General features: G+C 43.0%; 1 protein-coding gene across 3 annotated transcripts in view; it reads right to left on the bottom strand.

Moving 5' to 3' along the window:
- Positions 1 to 16,019, bottom strand: part of LOC133133959 (calcium/calmodulin-dependent protein kinase type II subunit alpha) — an 88,626-nt gene extending 72,607 nt beyond the window's left edge. For all 3 annotated transcript variants that reach the window (XM_061250278.1, XM_061250279.1, XM_061250281.1), the window contains exons 1-2: positions 15,852 to 16,019; positions 10,178 to 10,272 (exon numbers count right to left, since the gene is read on the bottom strand). In XM_061250278.1, the coding sequence (XP_061106262.1) occupies positions 10,178 to 10,272; positions 15,852 to 15,913 (157 nt within the window). In that variant the 5' untranslated portion in view covers positions 15,914 to 16,019. The remainder of the gene's footprint in view (positions 1 to 10,177; positions 10,273 to 15,851) is intronic.
- Between the last annotated feature and the right edge of the window lie 546 nt (positions 16,020 to 16,565).

Here is a 16,565-nt window from a genome sequence, read left to right as displayed (position 1 = left end):
TGCTAGTCATCATAGACCATCAGGTTTGAGGAAATGTCAGGTGACAGCACAGACCAGCCAAGTAAAAATGCAGTCTACCAACAAAAAAAACAGTAAATTTTCCTAAATTATTTTGAACTGAGAAGTACTTTTGTTTCAGACTCACATGCACAGATGTGCACATGCATACGCACATGCACAGCCATACACAGAAACACACACAGGCACACATAGGCGCACACACACACACACACACACACACACAGGCACACACACAGGAGCACACAGAAACACACACACTCACACAGCCAAACACACACACACACACACACACACAGGCACACACACACGTACCCAAACACACACACACACAGGCGCACACACAGGAGCACACAGAAACACACACACGCACACAGCCAAACACACACACACACACACACACACACACACACACACACCTTTACTGGGGACAACCCCATCCCCAACCAAATGCTGCCAGGATTCTCACGGTAAAGGTGTAGTTCCCCATGATGTGATCGGCTTTCTCTTTCCACTGAAAATACCTGCTTACAGTGAAGACTGAATTACCTCAGAGATAAAGAGAGGCAATGGCAGGACCCAGTGTTAATGCAGAATATAATGTGAAAGGGAGACAGGGGTAAATGGTTGAGTCAAACAAGCAAGGGTGACAGGCACTAAAAGCTAATAGTGCTCAACCACAAAACCGAATTTTGACTTCACATCAGATAAATTACCTGAAAACTACTGGAAGTGACAGTGGTAAAATACAAAGAATAGAAAATGCTTTTCTTCTACTGATATGTTGGCTGTTGTCTTACTTGCTTACCCGATATAAGCATTTTTATACCGGCTTCGTAGCTCAATGTTTGCAAGGGGCAATATTAATTCACTTAATCACAAGAGAAAAAATTCCCCACAGAAAAGGTGTTAGGGAAGGCATTGTATAGAAATAAATTTAAATTATATTCTTGCCTCCTAATTGTCAATACATTGTGATAGACAGTCTTCATTAGATTATTGATATGAAAGAAATGTGTTTTCATTCAAATGGATGTACTGTAGATCTGAAAACGTGGTATACATAACCCTAAGTATCACAAAGCAATGAACATAACCATGAAACTGGTACCCATTGACCACAAGGGTTCAGTTAAGGATTTAGCATTTAGCATAGACATTCCTATCTGCTTCCTGTTAAAGGTATTGCTCATCAACTCCAGAGGAAACTGAATACAATGTCAAACCTGCAGTTCTATTTCTCAGGTTTTCATTTACTCCCACACAGCCAATGAGAGTGGGAGATTCATCTCTCCTCTGCCCGAGCAGATGACCTTGCAAACCCTGCTTTTTATTTTTCGCCCTCTTATCATGAGTCAAGCTGAAGCGCCAGTCCATCAAAAGAGCTGCAGTCATCACTGCACAGCCAATCTGAAAGCTGCTTTCATGCCCCCGGCCAATCAGAAAGCTGCTTTCCTGGTTTATCTCCAGCATTAACCACTCTTCAAACAGCTGCCTGAAACTGAGCTCACCAACAAAATACATGGAAAACACACTTGTTTTGTTACTCTTCTTCATGTCTTCAAAAGATCAACCCTTGTAAAGACCACGCATTGATACTCTCATTTGCTTCAGCACGACCACTTTGTAGTTGAACAAATCCAATCGCTCGGCACAGATGCCATTCAGCTCGTTTGAGCTAGCCAGCCAATCGGAACAGAGGTTCATTCATGTCAATGAGCCTTAAAGACACAGTCACTAAATAAGCCTGTACCTGGTAAACCTCAGCAGCGCTGGAGAATAGACATGTAAAACTGGACAGAGATTTACTGGATAGTTTTTGGTACTTAAATGTCTTCTTATGGATATCACGACCTAAAACAAAACACTGCAAGGGTGTAGAACATTTAATGGATATTCATAATACAAATGGATGCGTCTTCTCTATTCCCAAATGCTTTGCTTATCTTGCTTATATTATTTATTATTCACCATTTATTAAATTAAATCATACCATTTACAGGTAAAAAGCTAAACCGTCTCTCTGTACTGATATAAATAATCCTCTCATGATGCCTGCTGATGTTTGTAACTGAGGAGGAAATCACTTCCTTAAAGCTGACCATAAGAAAACCACCTCTGGCGAGAATCTTCTCCACCAAGCAAGAGGAAGCAACCTTCCTCTATCACAGACACAAATCCTGTACGATGCCATACAGAGGAGGGGAGGGATGTGGAGATGAAAAAATAGCATATTTGTTATCTCTGCACTTATCTTTTGTACCATTCTTGCTTCGCTGAGCTTGTGGTTGGCCTTTGCCCCAAGGCATTGCGTAGCTTCTCGCTAGACTCCATTAAGAGTTATCTCTCCCCTCTGCCTGGCAGCCTGAGAGAGACTTGTGTCAGGGTGGATAAGTTTTCTGAGAGAGGCAGGTCCCATCAGCTCCTGTTCAAATCAGTACTGCTACTGTCAGGCAGTATCTAATCCAGGGCTACCTAACCCTGTTCCTGTAGATCTAGCTTCAAACCCTAACAAAGCAGACCTCATACAACGGCTCACGCAGGGTTGCCCAACCCTGTTCCTGGAGATCTGCTGTCCTGTGGGTTTTCATTTCAAGCCTAACTTGGCACACCTGATTCTACTAATTAGCAGCTCAATGAGATTAGCCATTGAGGAGATGTGCTTTGTTAGGGTTAGTGAAAGACTACATGATCTCCAGGAACAGGGTTGGGCAGACCTGCACTAACTGTTGAATGAGGTGTGCTTTGTTAGGGTTGGAGTGAAAACCCACAGGACGGTAGATCTCCAGGAACAGGGTTGGGCAGCCCACACTTAACCCTTTAATGTTCTGCTTGACCATTTGGTACAGCATGTCATATGTTTTCCATGGCTCTTTACTCGGCGAGGACATTAAAGGGTTTTAATGTTACCAGGTAACAAAAAATATATAGTTTTACATGTTTATGTTCCCAAACAATGAAAGAAAAGCAAACAAAACAAGCTAAATCTAGAACTATATAACATTTAAATCAAGAGTTCTGCCTTCAGAACAAATCTGGCTACTGTCTGTTGTCTGGACTGGTAGCACTGCTACCAATGTCAATGCAGTCCCATTCTATACAAGAGGAATAAAAGAAAAATGCTGTTTTTGTGACAGGGGCTGGAGAAAGCATCTCTTTTGAGAGAGAATGCCTTCATATTACACATTTCATCATTCTAATCAGGTGCATAATGCTGTTCAAATGTAGATGTGTTATGATGAAATATAAACGCGCTGAGTTACTGATGAAGAAAAATGCAGCAATAAAACATTTTAAAATGAACATAGTCCCCAGCTGCCATGGAAACAATGTCAGCCGCTCCAACTACTGGGATTTTTTTTGTTGTCGGTTTTTTCTTTGGGAGAGGGGGTGGTGGTGTTGGCAAATACGCGTGTGTGATGTGGTTGCAATGGCAACGAGTGCGGCAAATGAAGAGATTACAGGAGCAACAAAGATTCCACTTTGTCCAGTTCTCAAGTTCTCGAGCGATTGATCGATCAAAAGGACACCAATTGAATGTGCTGTTGCTGCCACCATTCCTGTGTGTGTGTTGTTTGTTGCATGTTTGTGTGTCTGTGTGCATGCATGTCTGTGTGTGTGTCTGTGTTGCATGTGTGTGCGTGCATGCATGTATGTGTATATCTGTTATATGCTTGGGTGCATGTACATGTGTGTGTGTGCAGTATGTATCACATGAAACAAACACAGTCTTTAGCTCATCAGCAGTGTGTAGGAGGTGTGAACAGCTGAAAGCTGTGCCCTGCCGCTGGAGCAGTGCTGTTCCACCCCCTCCCCGACCTGCCTGACAAATCAGCTGCAGCTGTTCCATCCCCTCCCCGACCTGCCCACCAATCAGCTTCAGCTGTCCCACCCCCTCCCCGAGCTGCCCACCAATCAGCTTCAGCTGTCTCACCCCCTCCCTAAAAAAACAAGTTAGTCCGGAGACAAGCATAAACAGAAGCCTCAACTACATGAAAATGATAGTCATATCAAGTGGCCATACAGTATTGTGAGCAGGGAACAGGGCTTGTATTTGCAGGTTTGATGGCCAGGCAGGACACTACTGTTGCATCCCTGAGCCATGCACTGAACTTGAACTGCAGAGTATATAACCAGCTGTATAAATCGATTCTTTTCCACTGTAAAAATGCTGAAGTCTTATCAGTCACTCTGGATAAGAGTGTCTGCTAAATGCCAGCCATGTAATGCAATGCACTGTCACTGTCATTGCCTCTCCATAAGGTTGACTGCTAAGAGAATAAATAATGGAAACCAAAGCAAGTGCCCAAATGCATTTCACAAGCCTGAAAGGCATTTACAAAGTGAAATGAAGCTGGGGAACAAGGATCAAGGTAGGAGGGAAGAAGGAGAATGCATACTCAGCTTCAACACCTGCGGCCTAACAACACATAACTAAAATGTTAATTTTTTTCTTTTTCTTTTTTTCTTTTTTTTTGGGGGGGGGGGTCCTTTTGGGCATTTGGAGCCGGTGGTGATCCAATAGACACGTGCCTACATCAGTTTTGGAATTTCAGTCGATCTAACACACGTGACACAAATACTCAGGTCAGGGTATGGTCTGTAAGGGGCTAAAAGCGTCATAGCTACTTCCTTAACCTGCTACTTTCATGTTTTAATGGCACCCTGAGTAGGATACCAAGTGAACTCTCCAGTATTTCACATGCATTCGTTAGATGCATGTTGAATTTAATTGCTACTGTTATAGAATGACATGTCTGCTAATTGAGATTAATAACACAGTAGAACCTCGGAGATACAGACCTCAAGGTAAAGGACTGACCAATGAACTGAACAGAGTATAAAACCCTTAAGCAGCATATGCAATTATACCTTTTCACACTTCTTATTATAGATTCTCTTTGTTATTTTGCCGGAAGCAAAAAAAAAAAGCAAAAAAAAAAAAAAAAGTTAACAAAGCACACTTTCCATTAAAAAACCCTGGAAATATACCTCAAGCTCTCTATAGCTATATATCAGGGCCCGGCTAAAATCAATGCATTCAAGACGAAATGGTTTCTGAGGGAACGGAATAAATTACACCAAAAAAAATTAAAGCCTTTTCAACAGAATTTCTCCCTAACAAAGATTGATATGCTACTGCAACTGCCCGGAGACATTCGTATTTATTTTTTATTTATTTGCTGGTGAATTTTCAGATCCCTGAAATGTGTTAAAATGCAGAATACGGCGCACTGTGCCAACCACGCCCCCCAAAGGCTGACTCACCCCCCAGTCCCGCTCGCTCGCCCTGAGCACTAAAAACAGGGATTCAAATATTTATCCCTGGCACCAAACGCCCTCGATTGGCCCTGCTCCACTCCGGAATATTCACCTGCTCTTGTGACAGGTGCCTGTGTGCCAGTCACCCCAGAATAGAGATGTTACAACGCGCGATCCATGTCAGTGGTACTGCGATAAGCATTCCCCTGTGTTGAGGCATGTCTTTCTTGTGGAGTGGGATGTGTTTCAAGATGTCAATACCCCATTACAAATGGCTGAATTTGAATTTGCTTTACAATGGATGACTGTTATTCACACATTCATAGACACGCACATCAACAGAGACAGGCCGCCATGCAAGGTGCCAATCAGCTCGCTGGGAGCAATAGGAGGTTAGGTGGCATACCGGCACTAGTTGGTTAACCAGCTCATACCCAGATCAGCTCAATTTCGAGCTGGCATAGCTGGACTTTACAGCAGGGGCTCACTGATTTCAGCTGTGTGACTTTACATGAAAACAGTATGTTATGGCCTTCCTAGTCTTCTCAGTGCTGGTATTACCTCCACTGTCTCTTTATGTATTTATTATTTTCAGAGCAGAATTAAAGAGAGTTAGGACATGTTAGTAAACTCTTCATATCAACAGATTGTCAGAAACCCAGGCAGGGGGAACCAATCGCAAACTCTGGGGTGAAAAAAAGCACAGGGAAGACCTAAAATGGAGTCAATGGCGAAAAACAAAAAAACAAAAAATCCCAATCAGCATGGAGCAGAAAAACAGACAAAAACAGGGAAGCAAAAAGGAAAGAAACCAAAAACACAGAGAGTGAAAACCAGGCAGAAAAACAAAACCCAAACAGAAAAACAGGGTGGCAAAAAGAAAGAATTGTGAAGAAGAATACAAGGGAAGACTCAGGAAACTGGAGAAGACGACCTTGCAATGAGAGGCTGAAAAGAAGGTATAAATACAAAACTGATTGAACAGAAAGACAGGAGAAGGAGAAGCAAGACAGAAAGACAGGAAAGAAATCCATATAAGGAATGGGAGGCGGAGACACTAAATGAAGAGCAGGTGAGATGAATGAGTGGGAATGCCTGGGAAGACAGACAGACTACAGTGGTCACAGAGGGAAAGAAGGAACGAAAACGCTAAGAACTTAGACAAAAACAGATTCAGAAAAACACTGAACCTGACACAGATTTCACCAGGGTGAGAGAGCGGTTGGCACCAAATTAATTTTCTGTAGCAATAGAGCCTTCAGACACGTGCATCCATCTGCAGAAGAGTAGAGATAAGAACATAGGAGCACAAATTGGCGAGAATTTAGCCCATTCGGACCCTCTACACCATTCGCTCGGTCACACCCATCATTCACCCAAAACACTGTCTGAAGCCTGGCCATAAAGAACACTTTGGTCCCTGTTGCTGCTGAATGACCTGACAAGCTATTTCACACTTTGACAACTCTGAGAGACATACATCCTTGTTCTACTGACGGAATCCAGCTTGAAAAAGACATATATTGTAGTTCACTTAGTATATTCCTTTTATGGACCTTGAAGCGATTAAGTATCTCAAGTCTTTCCTTTAAACTTTCACAGATCGTACTAGGGCATTTCGTTGCCCTGCTTTTCCAGAGGTGCTCTATATTTCTTGGAGCGTGGTGCACAGAACTGCACACAATACGTTAAGTGTGGGCTGACAAATGCATTGAATACCACTGGAGCTTCCTTCTGTTTAATCAGTACCTTGCTTTACGATGCCATATGTCACAGCATCTACCGCTACAGCGCTTAGACCCCGCTAGGTTTTGTTCTTCCATAAAGCAGCCCTGCCTTAAATGACTACTCTTAACATGCACAACTTTACATTAATGTATTTCATTTGTACTCACTTCTAGATAGTGTTTTAAAGCTTCATGGATTACCGTGGTAGATTTTGCTGTTAGGTCAACCCCCCCATTTGTGCAACAAATGTGCCTTCCCTATGAGATCATTTATGTCTATAAGAAAAAGCTCTGATCCAGTCAGACTTCACTTCCCACAGTGCCTTGCTCAGGATCTATCCAGCCATTGTGTTCTACCCTGGAGCCACTTCCAAACCCGTTCAGAAATAATTCCTGTGATTCTTCAGCCTTGCGTGTGGCACTTTATACAAATGCTTTTTGGAAGTGCAATTAGATATAACCTTTTATAAAATCAAAAATGCTTTGTAACTTCCTCAGAGAAGTCCAAAGGTTTATAGGGCAAGGCCTTCCTCTGCAAAACGACTGCATAGGGATCGATGGCCCCAGGGGGGAGACACACACTACATAGTATCCTGGTCCAGCCTTTTACCCTTGCCAAACCATCATATCAAATTTTGAATGCCCACTTAGATAATATTGTCCTATCTTGTCATATGCAGTCCCAACTATATAAATATCTCTGGCTATGTCACCGCTGCGTAACAATGTTGGCGGTCCTTCATGATGCTGGAACAATTCCACCAGACACAGCTCAGTATTTTACATGGGATGCAAGTTAAAGATACAATAGGCAAGATTTTGTTACATTGTTACAAGACCATTGTAAATCCTTTCCCTGTCATTTACAAATGCTCACTTACATGTTGACTCACCCTCTGCCTGTGTTTATAGTCTTTAAATTCACTGTTTCAAAATATACAGTTCAGGGACTGACACACTGTGCCAAAACATTGGGGGCGGGGGGGGGGGGTTTGTGGTTTGAGGATGATTCTTATCTTTGCAATTCTTATCTTGACCGTTAGAAGTCCGACATTAGCTATAGTGTGTTTAAACTGACAGGTCTCTTGTTCCCTGAATCATTTTCCCTGGATCAGTTCTCCATCTTGAATCTCAATATTCAATAAGACATTCTGAGTACTGAATACATCTTTGTAAGCTCCTCTCTGGTACTGTACATCTCTCAATAAAATAAGTATTTATGATACGACTGATATCCTTATTCTTACAAAGTAATGTTCCTTACTTAGTTGTAATGACATAACCTCTTCTTGGCTGTCATTTTTCAACTGCAAAAAAGCAATATGCATTGTTATTTGCAGCATATGAAATTGGTCCTTCAAAGAGCCTTTTAGCTACCCCTAGGCAGGCATATTGCAATATTCTCCCATTTTCTATCCGCACTGTCATTTTTTTTTATTTATTTCAAGTTCCCTCTAATCCCTCAAACTTTCCCATAAAGGTTTTTTTAATTTTGCAACAAATTCACGTTGCACATTGAGTAACTCCTTTGAAAGTTAACTGAGTAACTCAGTTAACTAATTATTAAGTTGCATTCAGTATATTTTTTCTTAAATTCTCTTGCATTTTATTAATGTTAACTCTTCTTCGGATATAAAATCTGAATCTGAAATGTCTTGCCTCGCTGCTGAATGTTCTTTAACAGAATGTAGGAACTAAACATTTTAAAAGCCATAGCAACAAGCACACAATAAAACAATATTTTCACAAATAAGAATCATTTCTTATTTTGGTCATGTGCCACAAGCTGTGACACTCAGACTAAATCTAACGTTAGTCCACAATCAGATCGATTTTATAATAATGAAAGCACAATGACAGTTAGGATACAATACTATTGAACTACAGACTTTGAGATGGATGAAGCTACAGTAGGATAATTTCATATCAACCAGGAACAGTACATGTCAGCCCTTCCATAGCTGTTAAAGTGCTCAAATCTGCCTTTAAGATAGTTCATGACATATACCAGCCCAAGATGACTTAGACCTGGACTCAATTACTCTACACACCAGTGTGCTTCCTATTATTACAAACTCAGTACACTTGCAATCATTTGCAAGGGAAGTTAAGGGGAAATTCTGATTGAATCCAGGCCTTTGTGAATCGCACCAATCCCCTTAATAGCCTCTGAGGATGATCGCACTTCATACAAAGGGAGAAGAAAGGGGTCCAACAGTTCTGGCAGATGGCAGGGAAGAAAATAATCAAGCTCCCACTTCAACAGGACGGCTTCGCTCTAATATGCTTACAATGGCAAAATGAGTCAGTGGAGCAAAACCCCTCTGGCGTGTCAAACAGCAGCTTCTTGTTCTGTGGTTATCAAGGCATGTACAATAACAATAAAACACCTTTTAACTGTGTTACATATGAAAAATGCACATACCTGTACATACCAGCTCCAATTTACGCTCATTACTATCTATTTTGTGTTTCCTGTCATGATGTGTAGGATTTTTTCTATGGTCAGATGCCTTCATAAATATTTTGTACAGAGTTAAATATTCAGATCCATTCAGATTTTATTACTCCATTGTCGGAGAGATTTAGATGGTGGCTAATGCAGCAAAATATCCCCTTTACAGAGGAAATCCTTAAGAGACCACTATCTTCTACGTTGATGGTGATTGTACATCAAAAAACATCTGCAATATACACACTTAAATATTGATCTCCAACATGGAACCTAAAAGCGTAAGACTTACTCCAGAATTTAAAAACTTACCTTGTGGGGTTGGCTTCTGTGAACAACATTGGATGAATGATTGAACAAACTATATGTTTTTTCTTTCTTTAGAGCAAAATCAGTTTCAATTGGTTCATAAAAATCAGTCAATGTGGGTGATAGACCCATCCCTGGTGAGGTCTATGGAGCCTTGCTGGCCCAATACCGCTTCCCTGCTTTACATTAAGACACAATTTCTCACTTGCCCTGGTATTGCTTTTCCAACAGCAAAATAACTCAACAGTAAGCTGCAACATAAAAGATCTATGGCTCTTCAACAGATTTTTCTTGCTATCGAGAGTCATGCCTGGCCTCAAACAGCCAAAGTCACTCTTCTATTACTACAACCTGGCAACCCATAATATGCAAGCTGGAACCAGTATGTGTGACAGAATTCAAGGCTTACCACGGGTGGAAAGCTTCTTGGTGTTGATGATTTTGGCTGCATACTCCTGTCCTGACAGCACCTTCACGCATCTGCGCACCACTGAAAACGCTCCCCTGGGAAACAAGCGAGAGAAAAATATGTGCAAATTGACGCATGCCAAGAAAATTGCTGTGAAAACTGGTCTTTTGATTGGATGAAGCCCAGGGATTAATGGCCCAATGGGTTGTCAAGATTTTTCCATTCATTTAGGATTTAAAACTCTATTCCTGGAGAGCTAAAGTCAGGAACCAGTTGAAATCCATGAAATCAGTGCTAGCAGAGAAGACTAGCAGAGAAGACTGGAACATAGTGCGGTATTAGTTGAAAGGATTACATTTAGTCATCACTGATCTTACTCTGATACTGATTCAGGAATTTTACAGAAGGTGGACATCCAAGAAAATGATTTACACCCATGGCAAAGATTAAATAAAAGATCTAGAAAAATCTAGAAAATATATTAATTTAATACATTAATCTATCGCGTCATAAATATGTACACTGTTTTCAGTACTTTGTGCACACTCATTTCGCAATGATATGAAGACATAATGAATACATTGGCCGGAATCTTTTCCTCTATGACTGTCACAGCTGTGACACCAGGTAGCATCTCCATTTGCATTGTCACCACTGTCTTCATCCTGTTTACCGCATTACTGGTTTACCGTCATTAAGCACCATTTCCTTAACTGACATCAAACAAACGTTTTAGAATGCAGGGAAAGCCCTACCGGTATTTCGTAAGCAACGAATGTCTGAAAATCCCCAAATGCAAGACAGGGGTGTTTTAATGGACAAACACGGGAAATTTATCGACACTGAGTGGTCTGCATGAGAGAAAATAGTTTAATATGTTTGTTATTTTGGGTTTGCTTATTTGGTTAATTTATTTGGTGAGAAATATGTTGTTGTTTAGTTTTTGAATAGTGCTAGAGTTGAGGTTACCCAGAGGGTGGGGCTGCAGCTAGCCTAAGGCTGCATTAGGCCCCATGGCCCCCCCATGTATTCAGAGTATGGTAGGATGGTTGAGAGAGAAGGTCTTTGGACATAGCCTGGCAACTTATGCCTATTTCTTTTCTTTTTTTTCGGTGCAGTTTTTGTTTTGCTTATTTCTGACGTGTCCTGGTTTTTCCATTGTAAATATCCAAAAAAGAAGAACAATTCTCTTCATAAGTTATCTGGCCTCATCTGTCGACTCCGGCGCTGGCTATCCTGTCACAATGATATTTGGTCTTCACTTATGGACTGCCTTTTTCAATTCAAACCACAGATTTATTTACCCAGTTGAAGTCTGGAGACTGAGATGACAGCAAAACAGTCATCTAGAGATGGAACCATTTATTTATTATTGGTTTTGAGGTAGGCACGTGATCGCTGTCTTTCTGAAACACCCAAGTTTGAGCTTCCTGGCAAAGAGAACCAAGTTTTAGCCAAAACGTAGTTCATGATTCCATTGACCTTTACAGCTCCGTATCATCAAGGTCCATATTTCACTGTCCCTTTCAACATAAATATCCTTCTTCAGATGCCAAATCCACTGCTGGTGCATGATCAACACTGTTTAGCAAATTGGTTGTTCAGTTGGTTGTTTTTGTCGATTGCCCTCAACAGAGGCGTTCTTTCTGGAAATCCTTCCAAAAATGCATCCAGGTCCTGTAGACTTCCAACTGTGGCCTTTGGATTTTACTTAGCCTCACAGTTCGGGGAAAATATGTGCTTGCTACTGTGCCTCTTCTAGGCTGGCTCAAGTGCTTTTAAACATTGATCAAATTGTGGAAAGTGTAATAGTGGCTGTAATTAATGATTTAGTTGTTTGTGACTTGTGATGGTCAACAACCATTTTGCTTTTTTCCATGGTGATGGATGACACATTCATTTTACCTGTGTGTAATCTCATAAGTGTACCCCAGTGAAACAGGAAGCCAATAGTGCAGTTCCCAAAGATATGGCATGTTTATTTATTTTTTATTTTTCTTTGTGGATTGTATTTGTATAAAATAAAACAATAATCTCTGTTTTTGAACAAACAATATAGATCATTGCCAGTATTTATTTTTACACAGCCCCAGCTCATCCTTTTCAAGGGTGTGAATCATTTTGGAGGACAGCTCTAAGCGCCATGGGTGTAGAACACTTTGTCAGAACACACTCACTCAAACTCTTACCTTGACTATGATTTTAGCTTTGTGGGCAGCCACATTGAACATAGGGCCAAAGCAAAAGCCCAGAGGGTGGAAGGATGGATGTATGGAAGATGGATAGATAGATTGATAGATAGTCACCCAGCCCGCCCACCAATCAACAGTACCACATTACATTAGAGGCATTTGGCAGATGCTCTTATCCAAAGTGACATACAATAATGTGCATAACCATAACCGTGGACAAGTGCACTGAAAGCCTGCAATGGGAAGAATAGTTTCCCCACAAATATAAGAACGTGATGACAAACACTACATTTCTATTGCGTTTGACTTCACTGTGGTCATAGCTTCAATTAATAATGCAGAGTGAGAGAAACAGATAATGAGCTATCTGAAAGAGTTAATGGAACTCCAGGCCAGCTAGATTAAATTAAGGCCTAAATTCTCTTTTTTTCTCCCCTCTCTCAAGTGCAACAGTGGTTCATCTCCTTTCTTTGTCCCAGTTCATGTCAGGGCAGGCAATAAGAACCAGGAAATGGACAAAAAACCAAGGACTTGGCGCCTGAGAGCAGGGCTGCTGATTCCCAGGAATACAATTAAAACAGCTGTGGCTCCAGGAACTTCCTAGTGCTAATCTGTGGGCTCTGTGCAGATCAGTTAATCGATTTAACCGTCGACCATTTTGTGCATTTCTCGAGATTACATGAGAGCAGGCCGTGACCTGCGTAATGGACGCTGGCACCAAACCAAAAGGGCTTTGCGACATTAGAAGGCTGTGCTTGTGCTCTGTGACGGGACCGTGTCAATAGGAACAAACGCCCAACACAGTGGGCTCAATGGGAGTTTAGAGGAAGAGGTTCTCTCACATATCACTTCATATCTTGACTACCTCAGCTGCCTTCCTGTTCTTACAATGCAATTCTCAAAAAGGAAAAGGTATTTGATTAAAAGATGGATGCCGAATGATTTAGAAAAAAATCATACAGTCACACATAATATTACATTATTGGCATTTGGCAGACACACTTATCCAGAGCAAGGTACAGTTGATTAGACTAAGCAGGAGACAATCCTCACCTGGAGCAATGCACGGTTACAGGCCTTGCTCAAGGGCCCAACGGCTGCGCGGATCTTATTGTGGCTACACCGGGATTAGAACCACCGACCTTGCGTGTACCAGTCATTTACCTTAACCACTACGCTACAGGCCACCCAGCACACACCCACACACAAATGAATTCACTGTAATGTCCCCCACACAGCATATCTGGAAGGAGACTTTAGACGGAGGATAGTGAACACAGAGGAGGCTGAGATCCATGTGCCAGGTAGGAGCTGCTACAGTTGATATTGAATTATGAAATGTTAGTACACTGGAGTGTGGGATTAGCACTGCACTTGACAGGATTATGTAAGCAGCTCTCTCTGGGAAAAGTGTGCGGGAGGACCGAGGGCTAGGAGCCAGAGAGGTCGAAGGTCATTCGCTCGCCCGCTCGCTCTTTCAGTGATGAGATTGTTGAGGTGATTGTTGAGGTGATTGTTGAGGTGATTGTTGAGCTCTCTTCAGCAAGGGATGGGCGGATGACAAATTACACCATTGAAAGATCCATTCAATACAGACAGATATGCACACACATAGGCCTGGACACATGGATATGGAGACACATACAATGCCATAACACACAAACTCACTCACATGCACATAGACACACACAGACACACACACACACACACACACTGCCATAACGCACAAACATCAGCAGGCATGCAAATACATACATGCACATAGACACACACACAGAGACACACAATGCACATACACCAACGTTGACAAGCATACAAATGCACACTCACTGAAATGCATTCACACACACACTCAAACATTGCCACATGGACACCGAGATACACACACACAATGCCATAACACACAAATGTCAACAAGCATACAAATACACACTCACTGAAATACATTCACGCACGCACACACAAACACACACACATACAGACATAATTGTGTGCACACACTCCCGTACCTTCACATGCAAATGCACACCCATGTGCAGTCACACAATCACACCTACACAGTAGCACACTCAATACGTAGCTCCCACACATTACCCATGATCACTCCTGCATCAACACAGACAGCGATCAGAACCACAAAGTGAGCCTTTCATGTCAAACCTGCGCAGTAGATGTGCTCAAAGGTGGCGCAGTACGACAGTTCCGTTAACTTTTCATTACAGTGAAGGAACATCTGCACCGCCATTTTTACTAGCAAATGTTTAACGAACAGAAATGATGTTCTGGTATGATTAGCCAAAGGCAGCCCACATATCAGAAAGAGGAGAATGTGCACAAAAGCCAGCCTGATTTGGGTGCGTATACCTCACCATAAGTCATCACATGTTAAAGCCCAGCCTCCTCACTTCATTCCACTCCACTGGACCTGCACTGGGCCTGGGGTGCATCTGACAGAAAGCCCCCTCTCCTCCCTACACACACACACATACACACAACCCCCCCTCCCCCCCCCCCCCACCCACACACACACACACACACATGGACACACACAACCCCTCCACACACACACACATGCACACCATGCCCCCCGCACACTCACACACATGCCCCCCCCCCCCACCCACCCACACACACACACACACACACACACACACACACACACACACACCATCCCCCCCCCTACCCACACACACACACACACATCACTCCCCACACACACACACACAACACACAATGCTCATCATACGCAGAAAAGCACCCCCTGTCCATGCCAGTTCATTAATAATCCAGTTTCCAGCCCTTCACAATGAATCGAATGCAACCACAGCTTCTAAGTGAGAGCTCTCTGACGCGCTGAACTCGAGGAGACGCGCAGAACTCGAGGAGACGCGCATTATCCCTTCTGCGAGAGAGACGGACTTTGTTTCCTCGGTTTGAGAGTGCCACCTGTTCCCACTTTAACCAAAGGCTGAGTTCCCCCCTCCTCCCCTTCTATCTCTCTATCTGTTTCACGCTCTGTCTCTCCCTTTTCTCTCACTCTTCCCTCCTCTCTTTCTCACTCATTTATTAGACTGTCTCTCCCTGTCTCGCTCTCTCACTCCGTCTCTCTCTCTCTGTCACACACACAGATACACACACTCACTCCCACTGCCTATCTTTCTTTGTCTCTCTTTCCATTTTTTCATAACCTTGCCTTCTCGCCTGCATGTATAAGCTTCTACAACCACGCGCCTTGAAAAGAAAAAATTGTTCCATGACAACTTTATTTAATATTCCGACTGTTAATCCGATCAATGCTCCCTTCTTAATCCCCTACGGAGAACTGTGCTGCTAATCTGAGCAGAACAAAGCCCTGACCCTATTTTTTTCTGTGCTACAGCCAGTCGCCTGCACAAAACCCTCACACCTGGCTGGTTTTTCACCTGTGTCACTCCCCGTATTACGGCAGAAGGAAAGTGGAGCAGCAGCTGGCGGTAACTTACTTGCCCAGTTCTTCGAAAAGCTGGTACTCCTCGGTGAAACGGGTGCAGGTGATGGTGGCCATGCCGCGGTTGGAGGCGAGGGGGCTCAGGCTGGATGTGCTTTTGGAGGTCGGTGCGAGTCCGCGGGAGGATGTGGAAGTCTAGCTCTGAGTGTGGCGTCTCTATCGCTTTCCCCGATCTCCGGAGTGCGAGTGGAGAGGAGGTGTGGGGGGGGGGGGGGGGGGGGGGCGGGGGGAGAGACAGGGGAGGGCGGGATGCTGGGTTTACAGGTCTGCCCCGCCCACTTGCCTCTCTCTTCCAATCGTGGCGGGCCCTTGCTTTTGAATACTCAGCCCCCGTCGTCATGGCAACTGCATCCCCTCTCTACACACTCCACTCGGGAAGGCATTTCTGGATCACAGTTGCACTCTTACATCAACACATACAGGCACACACACACACACACACACATGCACATGCACGCATATACACACACATGCACACACATCCACGCACACACACACATATCCGCGGACACACATACACACATCCACGCACACACACACACATATCCGCGGACACACATACACACATCCACAGACACACACACACACACACACGTCCATGTACACACACACACACATACACACACACACACACAAATTTACACATGCTCACACACATGCAGAAACTCTTATTCACAGTATACAGGTTTCAGCTACATAACCACCAATA

This window comes from Conger conger, chromosome 7 (assembly GCF_963514075.1).
Source record: "Conger conger chromosome 7, fConCon1.1, whole genome shotgun sequence".
Classification (NCBI taxonomy): Eukaryota; Metazoa; Chordata; class Actinopteri; order Anguilliformes; family Congridae; genus Conger; species Conger conger.
Note: the sequence above shows the minus strand (reverse complement) of the source record. Positions and strands in the feature narration are given on the sequence as shown.